The 21,980-nt window shown below is 36.3% G+C and overlaps 1 protein-coding gene across 6 annotated transcripts in view; it reads right to left on the bottom strand.

Moving 5' to 3' along the window:
- Window positions 1–649: 649 nt before the first annotated feature.
- RELCH (RAB11 binding and LisH domain, coiled-coil and HEAT repeat containing) overlaps window positions 650–21,980 on the bottom strand; it is a 71,776-nt gene continuing 50,445 nt past the window's right edge. For 2 of the 6 annotated variants that reach the window (XM_048938515.1, XM_048938517.1), the window contains 13 exons: window positions 19,868–20,024; window positions 19,186–19,309; window positions 18,202–18,250; window positions 17,797–17,876; window positions 16,822–16,928; window positions 16,132–16,231; window positions 12,196–12,278; window positions 11,192–11,255; window positions 9,572–9,710; window positions 8,558–8,674; window positions 8,017–8,105; window positions 6,893–6,963; window positions 650–2,450 (listed from right to left, as the gene is read on the bottom strand). In XM_048938515.1, the coding sequence (XP_048794472.1) occupies window positions 2,330–2,450; window positions 6,893–6,963; window positions 8,017–8,105; window positions 8,558–8,674; window positions 9,572–9,710; window positions 11,192–11,255; window positions 12,196–12,278; window positions 16,132–16,231; window positions 16,822–16,928; window positions 17,797–17,876; window positions 18,202–18,250; window positions 19,186–19,309; window positions 19,868–20,024 (1,301 nt within the window). In that variant the 3' untranslated portion in view covers window positions 650–2,329. Of the gene's footprint in view, window positions 2,451–6,892; window positions 6,964–8,016; window positions 8,106–8,557; window positions 8,675–9,571; window positions 9,711–11,191; window positions 11,256–11,440; window positions 11,530–12,195; window positions 15,238–16,131; window positions 16,232–16,821; window positions 16,929–17,796; window positions 17,877–18,201; window positions 18,251–19,185; window positions 19,310–19,867; window positions 20,025–21,980 lie in introns of those variants that run through there. The other 4 variants (XM_048938516.1, XM_048938519.1, XR_007375616.1 and 1 more) reach the window with 4 other exon arrangements.

Raw genomic sequence — 21,980 nt, 5'->3', positions numbered from 1 at the left:
AGATAGTTCCTGCCATCTTCTTGGAAATTTGTCAGCCTCTGGTAAACTAACAAGCACTTTAAAACCTAAACCTCCTGCAACCAACATATACTAAAAAGAGACATGAAATTCAGGAGCTGAAACTCCTGAAGACTACTCACAGAAAGTTTGTTGAGTACACAGCAATTTTTTTCAGCTCAGGTTATTATAGTGGAGCTGGTCTTGCTGGGGCTTTGGTAGAGAGTAAAACACTGAGTACCAAAAGCTAAACTTTGCAAGAGGCTGAACAAAGATGCTACATCTGCATCCACGAAATAAAGACTCTCACACCCCAGTCACCACAGTTAAATGGCTGTCGCAGCTTTTTGGCTTGCTCAGATCAGCAGGTTTCCAAACTCTGGTGGAAGCTCAGCGTGGGTAGGAATCACACTCACAGACAGGCTGGATGTAGCTGCCCTCCCATATAGAGCTTTGCCATAAGAACTCATTTTGGTCTCGGGACTACAGCGCTACCACCTGTGGACCTGCAACTATTGGCACAGATAATGACAGAAAAACAAGGCTAATTCTGTGTATTGGACATATATATACATATGTGTTTGTATATATAATGGCTGTTTTGATGCAATTCTCTTTATGGAGAAGACTGGAAGTCACAAGACAAGGCAGGTATACAAAACTTTTTATTGACAACAGAACAATAGAGAGGAAACATCACCACTTCCCATTCCTCAGGAATGTCTCCATTTGACAGTCAGTCTGCTAAAAGCATACTTTCATGGTAACAAGCAACAAGAAGGCATGGAACTGTCTGCAATCTTGAGAAAAATGTTTCAGTGCAGTGTAAAGGGACTGACAGTGTGCAAGTGTGCAGCAGGCCCTGTCACAACACAGACATGGCAGGCAACCGTCTATGCAGAGCCAGCAGGCACAAACACGAAGCAGGCAGAAGGCTCAGATGATCTCTATTACTTCTGAGGGCAGCATGTGAAGTGCTGCCATCTATATTCTGTCTCAGGAGATGGTAATTTCTCCCATCACTCCTTTTGCTTTGCTATCCTTAAAGATGTTTATACTTCCAACTGAAGGGCACTGAGTCAGAGAACGCCTGATGCTTTACATCTTACCACATATTACCAGTTTATGCATGCACTTGAGTTTACTCTCAGAAGGTTACATTGCCATAAAGGAAAAAAAATAAGTGCTGCGTAAAAATGAACAGATTTGGTTCTTAATGCTTCCTTGGTAACAAAATCACACGATTACAGGATACTCCTTGTAATGCTTTTGTAAAATATGTTTTCAGTCTAGGTAACGCTTGAAAGAAACAGTGTGTGTCCAACTCCCTTAATGTAGTTTCAAACATTCTGAAATGAAATTTGAACTGGAATTTAAACTGAACAACAAAATCTTCTGATTTTAGCTTTCCTAGGACACAGAACTGCACAGTGAGTGCAAGATGAGAGCATTCTTTCTCCTGCATAAGGTTACTCTGCCTGCAGTACTGCATTGGGTCCCCTGTAGTAGCTTATAGTTTGTTGATATTATCACGTTTTTCCTTGCCTCAAGCGTATGTGTGTCTGGATGCGTACACTGGCTGTTAAAGTGCTTCAAAATAAAACAAAAACTCCAACAAAACAAAACATCCCTCAAAAAACCACAACAGATGTGAGAATTTTATCTGAAGGATTTTGCACAGCATTTACAATGTCAGCATAAAGCATCTGAAACATGAGCATTCCCTGCAGACTGATGCAGTGCAAGCAGCCTTATACATTAGGTACTGCAATTCCTCTGGATTCAAGATGCACAATACTTACAAAAACAACCCTAGAAGCACAGACAAATGCTGGTGGCTCCTCCTCTTCTTTTTAGAAACATAATAAAAAAATCTGCATTACTCTTTCATAATTTAAATACATAAGTAATCTTCACTTTTATTACTTCATGACAATGACTTCAAATTTACATTATTTTAAGTACCGTCATAATAGCTCCATGTATAATACAGATATTTGCTGATATCCTGTCAGAAAATAATAATTAAAAAAAAAACAAAAACAAAAACAAAACCCTTCCACTATATAAAAAAAAATATGCCGGAAAGACAAGAACACAGAACAGGGACTTGGTACAGACTATGATTTCAGTTTTATATCAACCACAGTTAACCCCAAAATTAACAGATACACAGCGATATTCAAAAGCAGTGCAAATATCTTTGGAGGTTAGAATAAAATTATACTACGAGAACATAAGACAGAAGAAATTAAAAGGCAAGTACTTCAAGTACAGGAACCAGTCTGTGTGAGGTCCATCTTAGTGTTAGTTGGGAGCTCCTTTTCCCACCTTACTTCTTCCTCTGGAACACGTTAGCCAACATTGCACCTGATGTAGTCAGCTGGCCCATTTTGTTCAGAAACTTGGTCTTTGTATCCTCACTCACAAGGCTGGCAGCGATCGACATCGAGCTAGGAAAGTCAACAGTTTAGTTACACACGACTACAAACAAAAAGAACACTGTGCTCTTCTTTAATAAGCAACTGAATCGTCTCGGCATGTTAGTGGTTTCATGAGCACAAAAGGTCACTCCACCGAGAAGAACTGGAAAACCATCAACAGTAAGGCCATATGCACCATAAAGTGAGTGATTGTGGCCCCAGGAACAGACCTAGTGGAAAGCTGTAAAACACTTTTGTGCATGTTATTTCATACATATACATATGCACAAAAAAAATACATGCATTTAACTACCTTTGCAGCTCTGCGTGGCAAGGGAAAATTATTTAGGAACAAAAGTACATTCCAAGCATTAGCAACACTGAGAAAATAGAACAGCTCACTTCAGAAAGTAAATCTCACACCTGATGTCAAACCTGCAGCTTTAAGCAAACCGTGTTGTCTCGTGCACTTGAATAAACCTAAGGAAAACCAGGTACTGTACGAATGACTTCTGAAACACACTTTGGGGTGATATCAGCTACTGTCCTCACACTGATACATTTAAGAACTGGAATTCTGGTTCATGCTTTCCAACATTATGCCACGATCATAAACTGAATATTCAGATGAGCTACAGCAGTGAATTACTTAAAAGTCAGTATGCCCAAAAAGTACTTCTGCTACTACAGAAACTGCATATTTCAATGTAGTAACAAAATCAATATGAAATCAAATCATTTGAATCTTATGTCTTTAAAAATAGCCAGAGAGGGTATCGACATACCTTGTCTAGAGCAAATACTTCTATAGGAAAATCCTTGCATTTACACAATTACAAAAATTAGAAATGAAAATGTCAAAATGCTTATTTTTTTTTTACTGGTGTTGAGATGGATTATACATTGCATAGAGTTCTGCCTCTTGCATGGGGAAGCTCTGGGTACAAACAAACATTTATGCTGGACATCTTATAAAGATGAATTTGTAAAATGTTTTTACCCAAGCTTTAAGTATCCTGTTAATTGCAGCAGAAAATGTTTAACAAAAAAAAAAATTGCTATGGAAAAGATTCAGCTTTTAAAAAGATGAAGTTTAATCTTCTAACAAATCAATCTTTTGTCATTCCATAGTATTTGACATGGGTTTTCTTACACCAAGGGCAAAGATATGATAACGACCAGTATCTTACTTTTGCATCAAGGCTTTTTCACTAAGTTATCTCCTAGTTGCATTTTAAGTCTTCATCAAATATATATTTAATGCTAAAACTAGGAACTGAAATTGGCAAGGGCTTAGCAATTAAAAGGAGATTCATGTGTATGAAAAGTTAATTTCTTCAGTGCTAACATATTGTGTTAATTTTGTGCAGTAAAAGACTGCAACCATAGGCTCACTTTGAAGAGGAAAGGCCAGGAAAGAAGGAAGCAACAGGAAGACTAATCTTTTCCAAATCTTACAGTCTTCAGCAACTGCACTCTAAAAGAAAATAAGCTGGGAGTTGTATCATGTTTGCATTTATCTGTATCTATAATGGCTTCATAGTACTGTGGTTTCAACATATTTTCATAGATCAGATTCTAAGTAGCAGAGACCTCTTGTATTAACACAACTACATTAATATAAACTAAAGCCAGGTAATTCAAACTCTACGTGAAACAGGAATTTACCATTCAAACTGTATCCACGTAAAGAACAACTCTCTGAACTAAACAGGTTAAAACAATTTGAGAGAAATGACAGCACACATTAGACTCAATAACAATCCCCCTTGCCAATAGGCTTTTTGTTATAAACAAAAAAATGAAGGAAAAAAATCCTGGTCAACTGACGTGTGCCACTTGAGAATTCAGAAGAGCTCAGTCAAGGCATGTTGTTTGATACCTTTGGTTTTCCTGCTAACACAGGTCAGATAACATAACTCTTCGGGTTAAGACTAATGAAGTTCTTTAAAGAGACCAGCTTGATATTGAATACATTTGGCACAATCTGTGAGAAAAAATATTGTTTCTCAGGGAAGCATTCTTAAAGAGATGTTTAGTATTTTCAAATGGAGTCTCCTAAAAGGCTGTCAAGAAAGTGCTTACAATTTGATGGATTACTTTACTTTGGAAAACATTTATCAGGCATACACAAGTTTCATCGTATACATTTAGATACGTACCCTACTTCTAGTATTTTTCTTTACCTAGTCAAGGTCTGGTGGCTTTTTTATTTTAGTTAAAATGAAGAAAGAATATCAGCAAGTGAGTACTATTGGTGATAGGTGGATGGTTGGACTGGATGGTCCTGAAGGTCTTTTCCAACCTTGGTGATTCTGTAAGTATAACTGCATATGAGTCCAATAAATGAGTCCATAAAACCCAGGCAAGGGAAATATTTGCCAAGAATAATGCCTATATACACAACCAATTCTCATGCCTCAATCTGTTAGTCAAAGTCACTGCTGAGGAGGAGGGATGTCCTAGCACAGCCTGGTTGGTGAGCACCCACAGCAACTGTAGCATATCTGCATAAAGCCTGACTGCTGATAGTTGTCTGATCATAACTACCTTTTGAGTATCTACCTATGGAGAGTGCAGAGTATAGGAAAGACCTAAATCAATCTAATGCTTACTTGCAAAAAGTAGGATAGGTTTAATGCTGGACACAATTATGTTTGTATCTTGCCAGAATCATTACTGGTAGGTTGTTTTTTGAGGATGTTGCTGAAAGAGAGCTGAGCATTCACCATTCCTTGAAAATGAAAAGGAAATACACAGTTGCTGAAGAATCTGCATGGAGTAGGAAAAGGGTGGGATTAGTAGAGAGCCTACATAGGGGAGTACACAGGTACAGATGTCAAAGAGCTCCTTTCAACTGAAGGCAAAAAGGATAAAGGCAGAAAAACCACAGGTTTTTCTTTAAGTATGTGGTGAAGATACAAGGAAAAAAAATCAAAACAGCATTAAGTACTGAGTAAGTATTTCATCACTGAATACCCTAACAATTGGAGCATGCTCTGTTAGGATGGTCTACTTATCTTTCTTCATGAACAAGAAGATGACAGTGCATTCTTTTGGTCTTAAAAGTTTTGAATTTCTTTTCTCTCGGACAGGACTTCTGTGACTAGGTAAAGACCATCTACCTTATTAGAGCAGATGCTATGGATTTATAGTTAGTTGTAGAACTTGAACATTTTTAGTCTTAAAATTACTTCACCTGAGAAGTCCACAGTTAATTTCTGGTACACATCCAGAGGGTTGGCCTGATGTTACAGTTCCAAAGAATTCAGTCCTTACTACATCGCGTTCACTGCCAGCCACACCAGTAAGCTGTCTAATGACCACTGATTAAGCCTGAGATACTTTATTTGGTGCCTAAGAAACCTACTCTTTTTTCTGCACCACGTCTCCTCTGTTCCAATTCTTGTATGTCTTTCCCACTTCAGTAGTTTGGAAACTACTGCTATTTACTGGCTGTCTGAACTCTTTCAAAATATATTCTATCAGTTTGTGACAGTTATGCGAGTGTGACAAACACGTTTCAGTAACTGCCTTTATTTGCACAGTAAAGTTATCCCTTTTTCTAGTATCTGCAGTTTCTTCTCAAACTCCTGTCCACATTGTTAATTTTTTTTTTTTAAAGCTAATTCACTAAACAGCGTATTCAAACAGGTCAGTTGGTCTATACACTGGAGAAGCTGTTCTTGTGCACTGGTCACATGCAAGCAAAGACAGCAGCCTGGAGTAAGCTCTTAACACTATCAGAAGAATTCCTTCCACCTGCAGGCAATCCCCATGAAAAGATGGTTGCAGCATGCATGCTACATGCATTGCTCTGAACTTAGGCTAAGCATCTCCTGCTTTCCCAGTGTATGGAACTGTTGAGTCACAGCCTGAACCACTGATTGATCACCTGGAGAAAGGGACCCCATCAGCCCTGGGAGCACAGGTGAAGGCAATTCAGCTGTGTCACCAGAAGGGGTGGAGCCTGGCTGCACCACTCTTAGACCCCCCCCCATTAAAGGGCTGACTGCCACTAGGGAAGGATTCTCTTTCTGGAGATCCCTCTTTGGTGGAGCTTTCCCCTATAAATCTGGAATCTTCTCATACAGGTAAGCAATATTCTTCCCTTCCCTTATAGCACCTTTATATTGTGCCGATCTTTCCATCATTACAACTTTTCCCACCATACTGATTTGTCCAATTGCTACACTCAGATTCAAGACAGAAATTCAAATGCTGTTTTCTACGGTTCAAAACCTGAAAATGAAGTATCATAGGAAAATGGGAACTTCATTACTAGGATACAGGTAGAATTGTGTTGCCCTGTGCTTTATACTGGAAGCAGAAACAACCACAGAGTGAATAGAAGTTCTGAATATGAGCATTAGTGTGGGATTTCTGGTCACAAGCACTGGACACCGTTCTGGAAGACACTTTACAGAACATTATGCTGGAGGCACAGAAAAAAAGAGAAGTGGAAGTCTTACCCCTGCGGTTCTTGGACGGTCTTATTTTCCACTTTCTGTTCACACTCTTTTATCATGGAGCTTAAAATAACCTAAAGCACATAAGGAAGAGATAGATAGGATGTTTTTTCTTTTACATCAACAATTGGTACCAAATCTGCTCCCCAAGTAATTCTGGCACCAGCGGAACAGTTTAAGAAGGTTCTCTTGCTTGTGAATTGCATTTAAGTTGCAACTAATTGATAATGCCTTGTGGCTAGAAACAACAAAACCATTCAAAGTACTTTAAGGAAGAAAAGGTTTTTGAACCAGCTACAAGAGTTCAAGACTCCTTCCCATCCCCCCTTCATTTATTTTTAAATAGAGTCAAACTGCACATACTTCTGTTATACATCTTCATCTCTTCCCTTTTTTTAAAGCAGTAGTTTATTCATTAGCAATTTGCTTTTATATACATCCATGTTCTCTGTATTTTCAAGTACACTTTATAACTTCTAATTACCAGCACTGTGCATAAAAGCAATGAAAGGAAGAAAAGGAAAAAATAATAGTGTGTAGAGGCAACATTTTTATGGAAAAGAAGTGCTAAAGCAAACATGAAATATCGCTTCACTGACATCTTACAGGGTTTGTATGAATCTAGATGTTTTTTTTTTTAATTTTACTTCAGCAAATCCAGTATTAAAAGGTTTTTGCAGAATATTTTAGACTAAACTTTCCTGCTTGAAAGACAGACACTTGAAATAACTGGGTCTCACAGGTCTCTGTCACAGTTCCTACAAGCATCATGCCACAGCCAGGAGCTGATTAAGGCCTAAATTTTCCTTTTCTGCAGTAAAGTTGTAGTGAGCTTTCTAATTCACTGGAATTGGAGTAAAAACATTTCATTTTTCTTCAGCCTGTAAACATCTGTGATTCTACTTGCATTTCTGACCTTTCGATATTTCTCTGCAGAGTTACTCAACCTAAAAATATATTCTAAAAGATTTTACATCATGGGACTTATCCTTTGTTCCAGACCCCTTAATGCTATATGTTGTGGTACTATTTATGAGTAGCTCTTCTTAACTTCTAGTTTTAAATACCACGACATTTCAACTTTTATTCCCATTTCCATCTCATGCTCAGTGAACATTGCTGCTCACCTCATGCTCTGGTGAGAGATGTTCCATGTCAATCCGTAAACACTTAAGTCCTGGTAAAAAGTGATTGACCATTAAATCCTCTGAAATAACTAAAAAACAAGTTGTTAAGGAATTATAAAGACGGCCTCTTGAAATTCTGTATGTCTTCTCTCTCTTCTGATACTATACAATTTTGCTCTACTGAACACAGAGACAAGCTACAGCAGCAATACCCAAGAAGACTGCATTTGATTCTTCACAACAAACAAAAAAGATGTCTGAAGCACATTTAACTTCATATATTTCATGATACAATTTTTTGATACATACATATACACACACACACATATTCACACAGAAGTACAGTTTAAATTACTGCCTAAGATCAAGGGATTTTTTTTTTAAAGTACTTACAAGTTCTACCTTCTGTGCAAATCTCACCTTTATACTGAGCAGATCACACTTTAGATCACACATTCAAAGCCAAAAGTAGCTATTTCCAGAATATTCATCTTCTCCCCCTACAACAGAATCAACTAAACTTCACCTTAAGAAAGGATACAACAACAGGAAAGAGCACTGTAGGCTTCAAATAGGTGGGTAGCAATATCCAGTCTCTTAGAATCCACGGACTGCTGGTTGTTGACCAAGGCTAATTTGTGCAAGTGTGGAATAACAACTGTAAAAGTAAATATTAGAGTAAGCATTTGAAACTGCTTTCCATAGACGTGATTAGCATTAAGAAGTCGTTAAGTGATAACTGCAGGCATCCAAAACATCACTCATCAATGTGGTATAAAAGCTGCAAATAATGGCTTTTGATAGGACTGCTCATGCAAATGTAATTGACTAATGCAAACTTGAAACAAAACTGTAATAAGACTATCTAGAATAAAAAGGTACCTCAGAGTAGCAACCATTACAGAAAACATGCTGTAAAATTATTATTCCCCTGCTGCTAAAGTTGTCTGAAATATGTTTCTACTAATGGGTTTAGCCTGCAAAACCAGCTGCCTACATCTTGTGAGTATGATAGGTCCTCACATTTTGTTTACAAGCATCTCTTAGACAATCTAATAATGAACTCTGTTCTTCAATTTGCTTCACATTACAGGGCTATGGGGAAAAAAAAAAAAACCCACAACCCTATCTCGTTAATCTGGGATACGTTCACATTCAAGATGTGTGGGATACTTCATATTTACCAGGCAAGAGAGGCTGCGGTGAAGAGGGAGAAGTGGAGTAGAAAGCATTTTACGTGACAAATAATTGAGAGAGAAAAAAAAAAGGGAAATTCTGGTGTATTTTGCAGCAAAGTGACCACTGCCTTTCAGCTGTGAAAAGATTAGTTGCTGCATGCTGTGTTCCGTATGTACATCAATGTTAGGTAAAGTGAAAATTTTATTGGCAAGGTCAAAAAAATAAAAACAAAAACAGGGACATAGGGGCACACCAAGCTTGAATACAAAAGAGTTTTCATTAACTTTTTGGTAACAACAAAAATCAGTAGAACCAGCCAACAATTAGCTTTGGGACAGGAAGAAGAGGAAAACATTCTTCCAGCAGTGCAACTTACATTCATCTCTAAATCTGGGCTCAGCATTAGGTCCAACTCTTCCAAACGTTTTTATGATTTCTGTATGAAGAGAATGCTGGTCTTGATATTGAGGGTCCTCCAGGAAAGATGCTAGCTGCATTTTTACCCTTTCCAGAAGCTTAAGTACAACAAAGAGGGAAGAAGTTAGAAATCATTAAGCTTGGAGTATGTCTATAAAGCTTATGTATGTCAGATGATAAGCCCTGGATTTTCTGTTAACTTACAGTCTTTTCTGACAGGATGTTCCAACCCCTTTTGTTGCTGTCCCCTATTTTAAAGACTTAGCAGTGTTCTATTCTATTCTATTAACTACTATGCATGTGCTCCCATACAGCCAGTCTCTTCCTGAAGTTTGCTTGGTTTTGATAATCACGTTTTTTACCTACTATAACTTCCCTCATTTTTAAGATCTTCAGAGTTTTCCTGTTTAAATAGCATTGAATTCACTTAAGTTTCTTTGTAATACATCTCAAAAATATCCTTTTTTTTTTCCTGCAGAAGACAGATAGATAAGCATCATAAAATCAAGGGAATTAGAAAGGGTTCTAGAGGCTAGAAAAACCGAAACAAGATAAAATACATATTTATCTAAGAATGACCAACATTTAATTTGCATTCAAAGTTGTTAAAGTAACATTTTCTAATACACTTTGAAAGCAGCTGTCACTTCTGTACTCTACAGTTTATTATAAATAGTGCAATGAATACAGTAATTTTTGTGTGGTAACAAAACCATATTCTTTCCAAACTGATTATAGGCATGCAATCCAAACTACAAAATGGTAACTTATCCACCTTCCAAGTACTTGTGAGTCATCACAGACTTATTACTCACATTTCCTCAAGTGCATTCTTTTAGAATACATTGAGATTACAGGAAGAATGCAAGCTCTGCAGAATGCTGTGGGGACTTTACAAAGTAATCTGATGGTACAGCTATTACGTAAAACAAAGCGCAGTGCTTCTACTATTTAGAGCAGAATCTCAAGTGTCTTTTTCAGACCTCTGATCTATTAGCAAAGTTCCGTCATTCAAGAAACAGGCAGACATTACAGATCTGCATTATTCTCAAGGATCATTTCAGTTACTTCTCTATAACTTCAACATCATCTTGGATGTCATGAGCTATTGGAGATGGCTGCAGAGGACCAGCAGATATGACAGGAACTTCAAGTGATCTGTGCCCTCCTAAAGTAATTGGAAGCCAAGCACGATATCCCATGCAATCTAAAAATGGTATCATATATTTGTGTGGAGGCAAATAATTATCACCATGACTTCTTGATTAGCACATGAAAGTTAAACTACCCATTTAATTTAGAAGTAAGGGATTTGGATTAACTGACTTATCTTAACTGATTGTCCAAGGAAAAGTTTTAAAAAATATTTTATTCATGTTTTTCCATCTTCCAGCACAGGCCTCTACCTCTTTTTTTTTTTTTTAATGTTTAGCTTGATATTTATAAGTAAATGTCTTTCTTAGTAGAAAGAAGGCTTGTGTGATTTTTTTTTTTTAAACACAAAACAAGTGAAAAAGAAAAGACCACTACTTCTACTACACTGCTTCTACAAAACAAAGGATGACAGTAGCACTGTTACCTCTCTTTGTGTAACAGTTTCCATGATGGTCCCAAAAGCAGGAATTGTTGCAATCCTCACTGAACTACAACAGAAATACATTATCTTTAATTGAGCATTAAAGAATAAAATGGGTTTAAAAAAAAAAACAAAACAGAGCAAAACTCAAAGATTAGTATTTTAAGTTACATTAGTTTCTAACAATAACGAAACAAAAAAAAGCAGACCAGGAAAAAGACAGACAGGATTAACTCAAGGTCTCAATCTGAAACTCACAATTCAGGATCACTGGACAAGGTAACAAGGGCCGGTGCAACCCGCTTGTCAACTAATGCTTCACTCATGCCTCGAAGAGTCAGCTGTAAACCAGTCAACATGCAATAAAAAATGGTTTGGTAAACTGGAAGGAGAACTGGATTAGCTGTGGCTGAGGATGGGCAGGCAGACTCTTGGGATTTATCTTGGTTTAGTCACCTCACGACACATTAAAATGATTAAGACACATCATGCTCTAGCTTTTACTGGTAATAACCTGTTAGTGAGATTAGCAAAGCATCCCTCCTTAACTTGAAAGAAATATCACATCAGAATACTATAGCACAAACACGTCCAGGAATTGAAATATTAAGGCTGTCTACCAGAAATTAAGTACTCCCAAGACTATTTCACATTTTGATACTGCCTTATTTAATTTTAAATATAACTGGTAGAGTTACAGAACACGTTGATGTGCAGCTTCCTGCTAGAAATGATTTAAGCAAATTTCAAAACCGAAAGTATGACTTAATACTTTTTTAAATAACTGATTTAGTTTTCCATTTAACATTTATTCAGCAATTTTATCCTCTTTAGTTCCAGGTACTGCAATAAACCTTTGTTATTACAGACAAGTGTCTTTAAAGTTACCTTTTAAACAAAGGAGTTTGACTTTTTTTTTGCAGCTAGGATAACAAACACAGCTGATGGTTATTTCTTCCTAAGTATTAAGAGGGATGCTAGGTGTATAAGACAGTCAGAAAACTTACATTTCAGGGTCACTGGAGAGAGTAATGAGAGCAGGAACAACTCTCTGAGCTACCAGAGTTTCATGTACCCCCTTCACCAACAGCTGAATGGTCGGAGCAGGGGGGTATCACAGGTGATGCACGGAAAGAGCGAGCACAGTATCATGGGAAGAAGAACGGCACAACCAAGAGAGAGAAAGAAAAAACACAAAAAGCAAACCAAAATTAGAAGCTAAGCAAATACTGCTACACTAGTGCTTCATATATGCAAAGGCATGAAGAAAGCTGAAGTGGTCTGGCCATCAGCACAAACCTGACGAATTTAATGACACAGTGTTGTTTGCTCTGCCTTCAGCTATTTTGTAACTCAAAATATAGAAAGATTAGCAAGTAATTTAGGTGGTATAATTCAAACCTGTTAAAATACTAAAATGATGCCAATTAGAGTTTGACAGTCTGGTCTAAATGATGCTATACCTCAGTGCAATGGCATATGTTATTGTACATGAAGACTGTCACGTGCAAAGGTAGATTTCTTTAGTCAGGCCAAATACATGTGTTTTTCCAGCACTGAGTGACACCTTTCAGACATCATAAAATGACAAAAAGTACTTCCCCAGAGGCCACTAAGCTTTCCTCAAAGTCACTGTGAATTATTTTAGATTTAATGGCCACCCAAGCAGTCTATATTGTAACAACTCAAGTTACAATTGCTGGTCTACGCAGGTAGAAAATGGACAACACCTGACTTATCCATTGTATTAGAAACTGAGATCACATTGAAATTTATGTCATTACCCACAGATACGTGGAAACTGATTACGTTTAGAACTGCACTGCTTGTGTCTTTATGTATGTATAACTACATGTGAAACAGATACCCTTTCTACACAATAATATAAACTTAATTTTTAGAAAATGGCAAATTCTAAACTTCCCACTTCAGCAAAACAGGTGCGGGTTGTTGCTTTTTATTGTCATTTTTAAAATCTGCATTAGTTAAAATGGAAAGCATAGGGAAAGCAGCATCTCTTACTGTATCACGCAGTGCTAAAACCAAGCACTAGTTACATTCTAACTAGAGTTTTACATTATGCTATTTGTTTGAGCATTCCAATTTTACTGACTGAATTTAAAACATGAACATTATGAAAGACTGCAAGGAGTCTGACTTTCCAGAAGACTTTCTATATAAAACAGTGATATCTACTAAGCAACATTTGAGTGTGCACGTGTGTGTGCCTATGTACCCAGATGCTGTGACCGTATCATGGTCTCACAGGTAATGACTGGACAAGGAAGCACAGGGGTGAGAAATGTTAAGCTGCGTAAGCATTACTGCTGCAAAATCTCAGAAGTAGAAAGCTGCAACTTCCTACGCTCATAACTCACAAAGTACTAGCAACGTCAGCTACTCTACTACATTTTAATATTAATGCATTCCATAATTATTTACAGTAGCAGCAACTTATAAAGTGTTGACCTATTCACCTTAAGGTTGATGCACTGGTTGGATGCATCAACATAAGGCTGATGTATTCATGCTCAGATTGATGCTAAGGTCGTAGCACTCTGTTCAGCCATAACAAATTTACTCCCATACAGTTTTCCCACTGACTAAACTAGACAATGTTTATTGTTTTTAACTGGGGACAAACAGGGATATGAGTTTTCTTTACCAATCTTTGTTTTGAGAAAAGTCTGGAGGCTGGAATTCTTAGAATTTGTGTAATTAGCAAACAACTTAGAGTGATCTCAGCTCCACAACTATATGGGCTGCTAATCATGGTAAAGCATGGTAAATAGCATCATTCTGTCTTAAAGAAAGTAAAAGCACGTATAATCATTTAAGAGTCATTCTGAAGAAAAGAGTTCCTAACCTTGAACAGACCAACAATGCTTGTAACTCAGCTACACGCTTCACTGTTCAAACCAGCAGCAGTCAAATCTGTTTGCATCAACATTCAAATGGGAAACTACTGACAGAAAACATTAATGCACAGGCACAAAGGAAACAGCTGGATGGGCAAAGCCACGTTGCATTTAAGGCTACAGTGAGACAGACAACACAAAGTTTGATCCTCTTTTGATTCTTACCAAGGAATGCATGTTCATTACTTCATATATACCACACCTTAAAAACTATAGCACAGAGCTTCCTGTCCCCAGGGGCAAGCAAAAATACATTGGCTATAAATCACTCATGTTCTTTTACTCCGGAACAGACTGGTAAGGGTTTCATAAAATGATTTGGCAGGCCTAAATCACAGCAGTCCCTGAGCTGCTGCAGATCACTGTACTGGTCTAAAACTTTGCAGTACAAGTACAGCTGTCCAGCTCAAGACACACTCTTCTATGTTATCCAATCATTACTGTCTATCTTCTGAGAGAATTGCTGTGTTTTGCCAGCGAGTGATCACTGAGACATCCAAAATTCCTCACATGAAGGAATCCTCCAAAATAAAATGAACTGCTACCATCGCTTTCTATAGTTGACTTCCAAAATTCACATACTGTCATGTATAAATGCACAGACTACAGCTATGAAGTGGCAACATAGTAAATCAGTTTTCCAGTGAGAAAAATGTCTTCAGTGAGGTCGCCTATGCACTAGTAAAAACTGAAATACATTAGAAAGCAAACAAGTAGCATGCAGAGCTACCCAAAAATTATCAATTTGCAGTGGAAAATAAACCACAACCAAGATAACAGCTTGTATTAACTGAAGTTTTTTGTGTATTGAGTTAATGATTACACAAAAAAGGAAACAACATTTTTACAAATATGAAATATAAGCCATGTGCTTGTATTGTAAACAAACTAAGAAATGTTTTATGGGTGACCAAAATTGCCATCTCCTTTTCACAAGAGAAAAAAAACAAGACAGAGTTGGATACTTTCAAGGGAAGTCGCACAGTAAGTTTTTAAGTCACTGTTTAGTGCTTTGTCTGCAGTGACTAGCAGAGTTGCAGTAGAGAAGAGTAATGGTAGCATTAAGCACTTCTGTCCTCAAGGCAGACTTGAGATTTGTTTTCAGAAATGGATACGACATGGCAGATTCACCTAGAGGTCAACAGCAAAGCCAACCAGTGAGTCAAGCTTAACAAAATTGTAAAGAAAATAAAAGAAAATGGAATTTGATGATTAAAAAATTACTCTCAAAAATACGAAAAAAAAAAGAAAAAGATACTCTTTGTTCAGCAAGTGGTGTATGCCCCAGTCTTTTGGTATGCCTTTTATCTTTAACACTTGATGAACAGGAGCATGGTATGGAAATAAAGAACTTACTAGTTAAATTGAACAGCCTCTCTTGTCATCTATAAATTTGTTCCAAATAAAAAGATGAAGTTGTCACACTGTGGTATATTAAGAAATCCTATATTCCACCAATTATTTATTTTTGGTAAAAATGTACATTTTTACCACTGCGTTTGGTGACAGTGGAAACTTGCTGCAGTTACAGGTGCACTATTTGTACACTGGAAAAGGTACTGAAAACTGGTAACTTTTAACTAACGATAGCAAATGTTAAAATGCACAGAGAGACACTTGCTTACGTTTACCTACGGACCTAAGCAAACACGTTTGATGACGTTATTTTGTTCTGGTTTGAACACAACTTTGCCGGGAAATTCATTTTCATCTGAAAATGTTTTTCAGCATGCAATAATCAGAATGCAACAGTGAAATCAGTAGTTGATTAAAGCACACACAGTCACTATAGAAACATCATGCAAGTGGCTAATGACAAATTACATTGTGAGATGTGCTAGAGAACACAACAGGTAAACAGCTGTACAACTGCTCCATCACACAGTGCACAACTTATTTAATTCATGCATAATTTTTAAGAATATGTCATCTGAAATCAGTGTTTAAGAACTTAATCTGAATCAGTGTTTAAAAATACACTGCAGTTTCAGAAAAGCATTCAAAAAAAGTTTAGGTATCACTTACCTCAAACATTCTAGCTGCTGTGCATCGAACAAGAGCTGAAGTATGGACAACTCCATACCATAAGACAGTTAACAGCAACTCATGATAAGCTGGGTTTGCACTAAAAGAAAACATTTAAGCAATCAAAAAAGAAAAAAAAAAAAAAAAAGAAAATAAATTCCTCCACACCTCTGTGGATCTTTTTCCTACAAAAAGCTGTCTCAGCAAATCTGAAACTCCAATTTTTATGCCTTATGAAAGATACACAACATTTACTCCATTCCAAAGGGCATGGAACATGCTGCTGTCTAGAAAATAGGTTGCATTTTGAAGTTGATTTTAGAAGTTCTTCAGAATATAGATTTCAATACATTGCAATAGCAAATTGAACGAAAATACATATGAGAACATACAGTAAGAATATGGGAAATACTAAATCAATTTCTACTTTTCTCCTTAGTGAGGATTTTTTGTGTATTTATTTTTACTCCCACGTGTGAGTTTTTCTTGGTTTTCTTTTTTTACGCTTGAAAGTTTTGGTTTTTTTTTTAAACACTGCATTATTCATTTGGGAGATTATCACTGAGGAAAAACATAAGCCTACTGATTTTTCCCCTGAGGCAGCACAGTTAATAAAATTACAGCCACATTACCATGTTTTAATAAAAGCTTCTAATGTATTCAGATTTAATCAGCTCGAAGGTTCTTTACCCCAGTTCCACAAAGGAAGCTTTCAGGCTATCAAGAGGAGCGTGGGACAGCGATAGCATGGTCATGACATCTTCCAAGAATCCAACTAACAGCTTGCGGTCCTCTTCCTAAAAGAAATACAATTTCAAACGTAGAAGAATTGTTATGGTTTGACAACGTTCAGCTATGAAAAAGACAAACTGAGAGAGAGCAGATTAGATTTAGCACTTAATTTTCTTAGAACTTCCAAAATATGCTTTTAGAAAAAGAACGTTTAAAGGAAACACAAGACTGTTTCTATATTTTATCAGCTGAATACATACTTATATGCACAAAATTCCCCAAAGATGTTTACTGAAACCCACTTTCATGGCTCTCGACAGTTAGTGATTGCTTACAGTCCACTGCAAGGAATGCAAGTCCATCTGTGAGATGATGAAAGGTTTAGTTTTCCTTGTAAGTCATGTATACATCGGTTCATAACTGCTGGTTACTGGAGGACTAGGTAGGGTTATTTATGGGGTGTTTATTTTAGACCTAAATAGCACTAAAATTTTAAGACTCCAACTGTGCCCAAAATAGCAATTTATCTGCTTGTTTATTTTTGAAACTGTTGCAAAATTATGGCTTGCAAAGACCACAGCTAAATGGCAAAGAGCCCATTTATTGAACATAACTAATATTTTGGATAAAGGCACAGGGCAGCTGTCAACATCTGAGAGTTAGCAATGCTGACAGTGCCTGATGTCATCTTAAGATCTACTGAATTTAGTATCTTTTAACACTGATGTCCGTCACCTAAACGTTGTAGTAAATGCAGTACTTAGGAAATTTAGATTTGAAATAGAGTTAGGGCTGCTTATTTATTTATCCTCAATGCATGAGAGCACTAGAAGTTTACAAAGCGAACATTAAGGTGGTGTGGGTGTTCATTGTTTGTTTGTTTTGATAGAATAATATGTAAAATCTAAGAAAGAAACATAAAAACAAACCTACCTGAATATAACATGTAAGGACCCCTGTTGCATAGATGGGAACTGTAGCTTTTGTAAGCACTCCGTTACCTGCTGCGGAATCTAATGAAACACATTACAGAATTTATTTTGCATATATATACATATAAAGTATGCATATATTTACATTTATGTAAAGAATGTATATATATAGGCATACATACACATGCTAAAATAATGCTTAACTAATATCTGGATTAAAGATTTTATTTTTTAATTTAAACACATACACAGTGCACAACTTCAGAGTGTTCCATTCAGATTATGATTAAAGAAAAATGACAAATTTGAGAACTGTGGTCTGAAAATGTTATTTGAACAGGACAATAACATTTTTACCAGCTGCTATTAAGATCAATTTTATTCATGAGAATAGAATATCACTCACCTATGTTTTCCTCAGATAGTCTTAGTATTTCCTGGAACTGTGGTTTTACCTACATAAAGGATCATGAAACCCACATGAGAAAGTTTATTGCTAGTATCAAAGTTGCCAAAAATTAAGACAGAAGAACATTTTGAAGATACAGAAAGAAAAAAATAGAATCTTTAAGAAGAGCAGCTGATCTACCAAAATTCAAAGCATGACAGAGAACAAAAATTTCTAATGAGTGCCCACCCAGTAGTGATCACTGAGATAACAGCATTTAGCACTCCTGCTGCTAAGAGTTGAAGCCTTTTGTCAGTTTGCTTAGTTGGGCTTTATGATTCTACCATACTATATGTAAAAAACAATCAGTAATACATTGAGTTTGCTTCATGTCTCTGTTAACGAGTGCTGTCTTCCAAAACACAGTTGTAGTAATTTTTACTGAAGCAAGAATTGTAAAGATAAATTACAGATGGGATCTTCAAAGATCAGAGAGAGGTTTTAGTCTCTGCCGAAGCAGCATGCAGTAACACAGAATGCTAAATGTTTAATTTTATCTTTTGATAATATTGCAGTGTGTTAGCATTTCTCTTCAAAATATTCTCAATGAATATTCAAAAATTAACTTATTGAGAAATAGGTGACATACATCCTTGATAAAAATATTCAGGTATAAGCCGTGAAAATATTTTTAGCAGGGAATATTCATTTTTAAATTAGCAATGAAGTACACAGTGGAGTACAAACAATGGACACAATGTTGTTCTGAAGGAAGAAAACTATGAAATCACCAGGATGAGAATGATCTCTCATTTTTATCAACAAAAAGATGCGTGTTAAGGTTTAAAAACATCAGGTTTTGCAGTACTTAAGGAAAAGCATCAGTACGGCACATAAATACAAATGTCACACAAAACGTGAGTACTCAAACCATAAAATTTCAGTAATATATTCTTATTATCAATGTACAATGTTGGCATAACATTTAAGGTACCACCTTACCTTAGTGTTTGTAAAAATTTTCCCAAATGTCCTACAAAGTCGCCAGAAAAATCTGGAGAACTCATGGACACATGCAGTTGATGCTACGTTGATTTTGCCAACTATTTCTATAAGCTGTGGTAACCTGCAAATAGGGAAAAAAAAGAAGGATATCAGACACTATCCTGATCTTTTGTTTCTCTCCAGTTATATTAATAGGGGTTTACTGTATATGCTAATAAGTATACATATAAAGTACTAGTAAAATTATCTAACTGTTCTGTACAATTCTTAAACCTTGAAGAAAGCAAGGTTTAAATTCAAGGAAAGCCTGATACACGTTTTCAAACATCTGTTACTGAGGAACAGCATATCTACAGAAATAATCAGAATACAAGAAACTTCCCTTCAACAGAGAACTGACTACAGTAGGGCAAAGCTGAAAAAAACTTCTGGAGTGAGCAGCTGTCTATCAATCCATTAGGTAGACAATATCGTCTGAATAAAATCAATGAAGTCAATTCAGAGTGATATTTAAGAAAAACTATAAAAAAATCCAATCATCTTCTCTTTAAAATTGAGTAATTCTTAAACACAATCATACTTAAAAACCGTGAAGTTCAAACATTCCTAACCATAACAATTTATTAAGAACTATTAGTTTTGACAACTTTTAGGAACTGTAAGGTACAAATTAACTCACAGTTGATTGACTACCCATAGCAAAGTCTCCCAGCCTGTGGTCCCCTCATGTTCTAGCTGATGGTTGTAAAGTTGCAACAGTACTGCCAATTGTTCACGGCTTCCGACGATGACAGCCACATCCTGAAGAGGTGATGCAGGTCGGGGAAATCTAGTGACTGTGACAGCAGAGAATAAGCAATCATGAACAAAACAAGACAAAGATGGCTTGGAAATCATGTCAGTAAAGTTCAAGTCTGAAGCTCTTTGGTAAATTCTGTGCAAGGTTATCAAATTGCCTTTTAAAAAATCCATGAGTTAAATCCAACTCCAAAGAGACTACATAACCCTCATTTCTAAAAAGAGAAAATGCAGAGATCGTGGATGACCCCAGAGATCACGCTGTAGATTTATGGTTGATTGAGTAGAAGACAAAGTCTCCTGACTTCTGCTATGCTTTACACTATCTCCTCAATTATTTGGATCAAGAGAAAAGAAAAATCTACGAAGAAAAAGAAAGAACTCAAAAAATTCTAGACCATAAAAATATCCTAGGGTCAAAAGTCTGCTACACCAATGTTTCTTTTATTACATTCAGTTTAGGCAAAGTATACTGAAAATTATTCAGCAAAGAACGTTAAGTGGCAAATATGTAATCTTTCCTACTGTGGAATTTAAGACAGGCTTGCAGTTCCAACAGTGCTACTGTGTTAGTGCAAACACGGGAAGTACAGGAGGTTTGTTTCCTCCACTTGTGTTGAGGAAGCAACTGTCAGACTACACCAAAGGCTGAAATGTTTGAATTCCTTATTTAAACACTAGCAATTCAGGGAAAAAGTGCTCATCTTCAAATGACTCAGGTCAGCTGAAAGAGCTTCACTGTGGCATGTCTAACATTTTTACATTCAAGCACGTAACATCACTTGCTCCTTTCTAAATTTCCTTTTAAATGTAAGGTTGTTAAACATTCTTTAACTCTTGATATACAGAAATATTACCAGCATGTAGCAGGTATTACCAACAAAATCTTTAAAAAGTATTCGTAATAAAAGAAAATGTTAAAGAGGCTTGAAGTGCTGATTTAAGCACTTAACTTCACTTAGAGATCATTCTGTTTGCCAAGATAATTACACAGATGCATAACAGATGGTGAAGCTCCTGCACCAGGATGTATTTTTTCCACTTCTTACAAATAATAATAAAAAAATTGCAGTAAATCCCTAATTCTAAAGACAGCCTTCTTGAGTTATTACTGTTCATTTGTAGAACACAGTTCTTCACAAATCTTCAGAAGTCTAATTAAGGACTGCTTTGTTTTCTCAAAAGTTTCTTTTGTGAAGTAGAGAGAAATACTGAGAAATGAAATGAAGAAAAACATTATTTTATTTCATTCACATCTATTTTGTCATTACTAAAGTGACTCAGGCATAGGAGAGAATGGAATAAGGAAGCATTATTTAAGGATTTGCTAAGGGAGACCAATATGAAAAAATTTCCAGGGGAAATCATAAGGTAAGCATTTATTTTTCCCTCCACAATTTATATGGTCTATCAGGACAAAAAAGTGCTTCATTGAAAGACTCTCATAAGATTATATAAGCCACTGGGCACAGAAGACATTTTGCCTATAATGGACTGTATAGAATGCTGCTAAATGAATACAGAAATCTCAGTCAAAAAAATCCTAAAAGATACAATCTAGTTTTCCTTTGTAGTACTGGCAGTCATTTGGTAAATATTTATGACTTCCATATTTCTTCATTGTGAATTACCTGATGTCTGTAACTACTTACGTGTATGACAAGAATTTTTTTTAAGACTTATTTCTTTCATAGCAATGAAATTGGAGAGGAGATGAAGAAGGGAAGTAGAAAGACTTTTTCCCAAAAAGGAAAAAAACAGAAGAAAAAAAAAGTCATGACAAATGTTCCTATGTTGGAAACTAGCTTTAAAAAAAAAAAAAAATTCTCTCCATCAACTCAGTCACATTGAAGGAAATTCATAACATGACAGAGGTTTCCTGAGGTTCTCTGTTTTTGCTACATCTGAAAATATTATATAAAAAAGGCGCATTAGAAAAATCTGCCTGAGGTCAGGAACTGAAATTATTATTTTATAGACGTGTTTAAAAAAAA

This window comes from Lagopus muta, chromosome 3 (genome assembly GCF_023343835.1).
Source record: "Lagopus muta isolate bLagMut1 chromosome 3, bLagMut1 primary, whole genome shotgun sequence".
Classification (NCBI taxonomy): domain Eukaryota; kingdom Metazoa; phylum Chordata; class Aves; order Galliformes; family Phasianidae; genus Lagopus; species Lagopus muta.
Note: the sequence above shows the minus strand (reverse complement) of the source record. Positions and strands in the feature narration are given on the sequence as shown.